The 7,601-nt window shown below is 44.1% G+C and overlaps 1 protein-coding gene across 3 annotated transcripts in view; it reads right to left on the reverse strand.

Annotated features, from left to right (window-relative positions):
- Positions 1 to 7,601, reverse strand: part of SMOC1 (SPARC related modular calcium binding 1) — a 140,362-nt gene that overhangs the window by 32,939 nt on the left and 99,822 nt on the right. For all 3 annotated transcript variants that reach the window (XM_011383601.1, XM_011383608.1, XM_023526685.1), the window contains exons 6-7: positions 4,866 to 4,922; positions 2,897 to 2,977 (exon numbers count right to left, since the gene is read on the reverse strand). In XM_011383601.1, coding sequence (XP_011381903.1) covers positions 2,897 to 2,977; positions 4,866 to 4,922 — 138 coding nt within the window. The remainder of the gene's footprint in view (positions 1 to 2,896; positions 2,978 to 4,865; positions 4,923 to 7,601) is intronic.

A 7,601-nucleotide genomic window follows, 5' to 3' on the forward strand; every position in this document is an offset into this window, starting at 1 on the left:
AGTACTCAGAAGGCGACGCTGACAGTGGTGAACACACAATAGACAAAGCTTTAAAAACAAGGGTTGAAACCTTCAGAAGGAACGAAGGAGACAGGATAAGTCTGCAGGCACATGTGTCATGTTATTGCAAAACTTCGGCTGCCCAGTGGAATCTTTCCAACACCAACAGTCCCCAGGCCAGAAAACAAACCTGGCGTCACAGGGTCTGAGTGTGAAAGAAGGATGTTTGAGATGTAAGGGGAAAAGGATGGCCTCTTTGCCTCTGGGACTGAGAACAGAAAAGAGCTGTCGCTCAGTTGGTTCTCAGAGTCCCACTTTGATGTCCCCAGAGATGCTGGCTGAAGCTTGCTAGAACCCAGAATCTCTTGGCAAACTCTAATGGGAAACTCTAATGTCTCAGGGGCTTGACCCGGGGGCTCCAGTCCATACCAGAGTCACCTGCCCAGATACAACTTATCATTAAAGTGTATCTGACTTCTCATCAAACCAAGTGAGATCATGTGGAAAGTGGCTAGCACAACACATAAAGATGTTCCATTGAGAGTACCCATTGCTTTTATCTCTCCCCCAACTATCCTGTCCTACACACTGACCTTACAGACATAACCTCACAGACATAACTGGGGCTCACCAGGGAAAATAAAGGTGGTTGGGTCACTACAACAAAAACAAGGTGATTATACCTGCCTGGAAACCATTTTTCAACGTACTTATCCAATTGGAAACTATATAGGAGACATGAGAAAGGGAAGCAGAAGAACTTGAGTGGAAGCAAACATCATTAACTAACTCGACATTGCCACTTTACTGTGCAGAGAATGCACTTCAAGCAGACGGGCACCCTGTTCTCAAGGATATGTAGTTTTCTCCAGCCCCACACTTACTAGCTATGACTCAGGACAAGTTACTTTCTCTCTCTCTGCCTCTGATTCTTTGTAAGATGGGAACAATAACAACACTTACCTCACAGGATTATGGTAAAGCTCAAATGAGGTAACACATGTAAAATTCTATAAGACCTGACACAGACTAGCTATGATGACAGTGATGATTCTGATTTTACTGATAATAATGATATTTTCTCCTCCATCCTTCCCCAAAGCAATCAAACACACTGAGCTAGATTCTATAATAGGTATAACAGACAGGCAATAAAGCCCTTGCCCTTACAGAGTTTATAAAATAGGTAGAGAAATTAACCACTGGTAGATGAAAACGAAGCAATTCATGAGCAATTGCTAAGTCTCAAATGAGTGTTCCAGGCAAAAGGCGCTGCACAGTTTCAGAGAGAGCTCACCCATATATTGACCACTTGGTCACAGAATGAGAATTAAGCCTCATTCTGGGGCTCTGCAGATCTGCTAGGGACTCAGAGAGTGGGTGGACCATTTGCAGATATCACTTCCAGGCATCAGAGGCACTGAAACCACTTTTCTTTGACTTATCATATTTGCCTAACAGTGAGCGGGGAGTGGAGGAAAGTTCTAAGAAGCTTCCTAATAAATGCTTTTGCTTAGAGTAACAATCACAAATTCTTTCCTGATTAAAGAATTCTCACTACAAGCAGTATCATTAATATTTCCACTTTTCCTACCAATAATGGTAATAACAAATCCATGTACTTACAATTTATCATGTACTTATTATTTATCACTTCGACAGGCAAGTACCATATAGACATTAACTCAGTTAACCTTTAACCGCAGTCTTCTGAGGGAGAGATCATGGTCCCAGATGAGAACTGAGGCTCAGGGGGATTATTTGACTTGGCCAGGTGACTCACTTCATGTTAGAGCTGGAAAGTGAACCCAGATTTTGCTGATTCCAAAGCCTGCACTTTAACCACAGCCCTGTTTTGTCAAAGAATCTGGCCCACAGGAGTTCACATGGTCACCTTCCCACCCATCACCTCACACTTCCTCCAGCTTTTATCAAACAGGAAAACAGGCACGTGCTGAGGTATTGACCAATCCAAGTCACAGGAGAAATCAGCCAATGCCTCATGGGTTCATCTTGTGGCCTAAATCATTCCATGTGTGCTAGTCCCCCATGCTACTACTTTAGGACAGAGCTGGCATACGGATAAACCTAAAGGGGGCCAAGGACAGCACACTCATTAATTCTGGTCATATAAAACTCTGCTTGCCAGTTGAAAGGGTTGTATCTTCTGTTTATAGTCCTTGCTATCCATAAGGAAAAAATGATATAACTAAATTCGAAAACCAGACATAAATAATGTCAAGTGGCACTTCTTACAGTAAAATCTTAGGGTGAAAGAAGAATGATTCCCCCAATAGAGATACAGATTGGGTCTGTTAATGCATTTTCCTGTTGATAAACATCTGGTCTTTATTGATGGGATATAAACTTTACTGACTTTGGTCTTCATTGATGGTAAATGAGCTCTACAAATCTTATTCCTCTTCAAAAATTATCACTTTTCTACAAGAGGTTTAGCCAATACCAAAACCTGACCATTCACAAGACCTTCAAAAGAGCAGACCAGAAAGACAGGACCATAAGCAGCTAGTAAGAGCCTTAAAAACACATAGTTCCAAGGCTCTTGAGGCTTGAAGTCCAAGTTCTCTTTGCCCAGCTACTCTTCTTTCAAATTCTTCTTCACGGCATGTAGAATGTCAATTAAAATATTAAAATACACAGTCGAAATTTTTTTCACCAGAAGTGTCAACTACCCACAAAAGATGACCCACGAGATAATAATTGAAGATGAAGTCAGAAGGGATCAGTTCATCTGATCTTATTTTACAGCTATAGAAATTGAAGACCAGACAGGTTAAACAACTTGCCCAAGTCCACACAGCAGATTGTCATGGAGCGATCATGGTCCAACCACAGATGGATCAGGTACATATATAATCCAAGGCAGGTTATTTACCTGAATTTCTTACATTGGTGTTGTTCAGTTTGGAGTCTTTGATGACCAAGTGCTTAATCCATAGAGTGGGAGCTGTGATTTCTGAAATTAAAAAGAGAGAAAATAAAAGTCTAAGAGAGCATGTAAGTTGGAGTGTAACCCCCTCCCCCAGACTTTTTAATAGCTGTTTTCCCTAAGCCTGAGGCATTGAGGCTTGAGCTATCTCTATCATTCCATATCCACTTTGTCCCAACACCCTCTTCCTTCTTCGCTATGGAAGTTCCTCTCCCCATCAGCTCATAGGAGCCAACCAGGGCCTCCTGTGCCGGGAGGCAGAGTGGTCAGAGTCCAGAAGTGCTGAGCCACTCCATCCAGGAATAAAAATATTATCCCAGGAGGTGAGGAACATGGGCCAAGCCAAGTCTCTCTCAGCTGCTTCTCCGGGAGAAGATTTAAAGGGGATAAATCAACAAATGAATGCCAAACAAACCACAAAGACCATTTTGGAGGAAACGGCTGAGCCACAACAGATTTTAGGTGCTGAGATTCTGCTCCACATGGGAAAGAAAGTAATGGGTCTGATGTGTGCTTCAACGCCCTTTCCAACGGTCTCTAGCTGAACAGAGCCTGACTTACATCCTGAGATCACTGGGGTATCTCTAGGCTCTCCAGGGCTTGGGTCACCCAGTGGACAGGCGGTGTGTGAATCTAGGATGACCCTGAGCACACTGTCAAGTGACGATCTCTTCAGTGAGGCACTGGGGAGGTCTCCCAAACTGGCATGGTCTTCATCTCCCACCCGATCCCCCAGAGTCACAGACTCGCCAATGATAAAGGACCATTGTGAATCATAGAAGCACTTGAACCTCAAGGCATGAAGACACGTGTTCCACTAAATGTCAGTTGCAAAGGCCTTTCAATCCATCTGGAGTTGAGCCTGTGTGAGGGACATCCCTAGCCACAGTACCAACCAGTGATATAATTTCTTTTGTATTCCTCTATCTCACTGTCTAGTTTCATGATCCAGTCTGTATATACTCGGCTGAAAGCTGCTACAAGGTTGCTGCATATTGCACTGAGAGCTGAACCAGATTGTCAGACTTGGCACTGTGCCAAGTTTCCTGCTCCTGCTCATGGGAACCTGGAGGGCTTAGCAAAACACAGTGAAAAATACAAGCCCTGAGCAGTTCAGACTCAAATCAGGGCCAGCCTTCCGCAGCCTGAGCTCCCCCTGCACACTCCTTATACCTCCAGGGTCATCCATCCTCTCTTTTGCCACCACCTACCACTATTTCTCTTGACCTAGAATTTCTCCTCTCCTACATATTTTGACTCAACTCTCAAGGTTCCTACAATTTAACCAGGCCAGCTTCCTGCCTGGAATGCCCTAATTCTTCCTCCCCACTTCCAAGATGCAGCTCAAGTCCTTTCTCTTCACAGAATCTTTTCCCAGACCATTGTGATCGCTTTCTTTCCTAAATGTCTACCAAAACAAAAGTTAAAATTATATAATTAGCACAGAGAGCTCTCCAGTAGTAGCCGCTGTCTTGAGAGCAAAGGCTTCATTTCATCTCTTTCCCCTTTGTTCCCCCGAGGCCTAGCACAATGCCAGGCACAGAGAAGGAATTTGTAGGTGCTGCCCCTTCACTGACCGAAGGGACAATGCTGGCCTGACTGTCTTTCTCAGCCATGGCTCCTCAGTCTTGGCAGCTCAAAGGGTCCGTCCAGGCTGTGTTATTGTTGGACCTCAGCAGCCAGCCAGGAAGCCTGGCAAGAACACAGGGCCTTTCCAGAACTTGAGAGTGTACCAGTTCCTGGGAGGGTTTGCATTTTTTAAAAGGTTAAAATAACCCAGCTTAAACTGGGAAAAATTAAAATTAAAAAAGAAAAAATAATAATAATAGAGCTTAAACAAACATCCGAAGGAGAGACCTCCCCCAAATCTGAAAACAAGTGGAGGATGTGGGTCGGAAGTAATATCAGAACTTACCGTCCCCGTCGAACACGGGCTGCGTCTCCATCGTGGGTGTCGGCTTAGACCCGTCGTCTGAATTGAGGGTTAAAAAGAATCGAAAAGAGACTACCATTATTGAGGTAAATACTATCTACTCTCCAGCACTGTTGAATGGTTTGGGTTTGCACATGGCCCGGCCAAGTCCCAGTGAAGGGACCGAAGAGAAAGAAAGGAAAGACGAAAAGAACAAGAAGGAAAAGAGAACCACAGAGAGACGCCAAGAGTAAGACAAATCCAGGTGTGCGCTCGCCCTTGCAAGGGAGGAACGAAAGGGAGTTAGGCTGTCAGGGAGGATCCTTTCTCATCGAACTGAGTGTACCATCACGACTGTGAGCTCTTGTTCCTCCCCACACAAAAGCTGGGAGGACTATTTTCCCCAGAAACCCAGAGTTTTGGCCAGGCATGAGAGGATAAGGTCAACACACATTGTGACATCCGGTTCTGGCGTCACCACTTCCCTCCTGCCTTGTGTGGAAGGTACCAGCCCAGTACCTTTTTAGTGGCCCTCATTAAAGAACTTAAGGAACACAAGACCATGGTGCTGTTCCCTCCAAGACTTCTAGCTATTTCTCCATCCTCATTAAAAAAAAATAGTCACAGGAATGTGAAGCATAAGAGCATAGTCGATAATATTGTAGTCATTCTGTATGGTGTCAGGTGGGTAGAAGACTTCCCAGGGGGATCACTTCGCAAGTTAAATAAATGTCTAATCACTGCGTTGTACACTGAAACTAATGTAATGTTATGTGTCAACTGTAATTGAAAAACTAAAAGAAATTTTAATAAATAAGTTAAATTAAAAAATAAAAAAGAAGAGAAGCAGAAAGGATCGCTCTCTCTCCAGCATGCTGGACTGGAGAGAATTAGGAATTTTTAGAACATGTGTAACTGTGAAACAGCATGTACCCCAATTCTCTGTGAAAGGTAGGAGTGAATAAAATGGATGGGGACATGGGAAATTGCACCCTGGATTTGCTTTCAAAGTTCTAGCACAGATGATGGGAGGAAAGAGTTTCCACTAACACAGTCCTAATATTTATCATCCCAAAAGGGTTGGCAGGTTTCTCTGTAGAGCAAGAACCTCTGCAGGTCAGGAGTGAGTGCAGACTTTACCTACCTTTCAAGACTCAGTTATTTTCATCAAATACAACCTTAAAGTAGTGTTTTTGAACTTTTTTTCATTATTGCTCACCTAAGGAGCATTTTTAGACATTTTTCTCATAACCACCTTCCTAAGGAAACAGACGCACTGTGCTATCTGTTTATGAACTGTATGTATATCTGTGCTTTATAGGTAAAAAGAACAAGAGTTCTTTTGTCCCACTCCCAAGAACCCAAGAACCAATTTTTGCCTCCTTGGTGAAAGCTGGGAGCAGGTTATCTCCACTTCCATTGAGAATGCATAGTTTAGAGAAGTCTCTTTTCTTGGGGCGGGGGTGGGCAGAGGGAAGAGGAGGGCACTGTGGTCTCAGGCAGTTTTCTGATTACATCATCCTTCTCTTCCCAAGACCCCCAGAGGTCTTTTAGAACTGAACGCTATACTCTCTGAGTATTAACAATTTATGGAGAATGCAAGTTCTCATACAATTTCTGTGAAGCCAGTTAGCTCATCAATAATAACAACCCTGCACCATTTGGAGCTCTCAGAACCTTTGGCTGACATCCCTGCATCTTATCAAAAGAGCGAAAAAGAGTAGAGTCCTGATCCCTTTCTGAGCCAACACCCCACCCTTGGATTCTTAAGATTAGAGACCCTAACCCTGGCTGGAGGCTGAGGCTGGTAGCCCGACAGTTGTGTGATACCTGACCTTGCTATTGTTCTCATGTGCTAACATCAAGATCCAACTCCCATAGGGGCCGAGGTGATCCTAAACTATCAGACACTCATCCCAAGGAATAAAACGTAGCAGGAAGAGGCGAGCAACTGTGCTGGACATCTTATTTGCCTCACACTGGAGTCCAGAATGCTGTGGATGCCAAACTGGTAAGTTTGATCTGGAAGTCACTGAGGGAGAATAAACACAGAGTAGAGCCACACAATGTCATTTTTTAAATAGCATCACTTCCCCTGACTCTATTAACACCTCTTTCCATTGACTTCAATGAGCCACTGAATGAAGTCTTTTGGCAGCTGCCGTGCACATTTGGTTGCTCCTGCCGGATGCAGAGTTCACAGTTTAGATAGGCTAGCACAGTGTGCTCAACCTCTTCACACAGGGTGGCTGCACCTTAGGAGTCTTAAAGGTAACAAAGGGAAAGTAAGAAATCAAATATTGCCAGAGAGACAATTCTGGGTGAGAATCCAAGTGAAAAATGGCTTATGTAACATTTTAATATTCAGTTAAAATCCTCCCATGTCCCAAGAGCAGTATCTCTCTCATAGGACAACAAAAAACATTCTGTTTATTTCTTCCACCATCCAGATGAGAGTCTGGGACAGCCCGTCTGGTCCAGCAGTCGGAAAATAACGTCTGTTGCTCAAAAAGAGGAAGAAGGGTTTCTAGTCTCCCAGGAAAGTTTTGCACTTCTGCGGGTCAAGGGCCTCCATGATTATCCAGATGCAGACCCAGAAGCCCACAGAGCGTGAAGCCACGTGCAGGCAGTGAACCTTTCTGCAGGGTAGGGTCACTGAGGGGGAAGAGAGACAGCTGCACTGCCTCCAGGGAGGCCCTAGATGGAAATCTTTATGAAGTGAGAAAAGACAAGGTTCTC

Source organism: Pteropus vampyrus, unplaced genomic scaffold (assembly GCF_000151845.1).
Source record: "Pteropus vampyrus isolate Shadow unplaced genomic scaffold, Pvam_2.0 Scaffold15, whole genome shotgun sequence".
NCBI classification, from domain to species: Eukaryota; Metazoa; Chordata; class Mammalia; order Chiroptera; family Pteropodidae; genus Pteropus; species Pteropus vampyrus.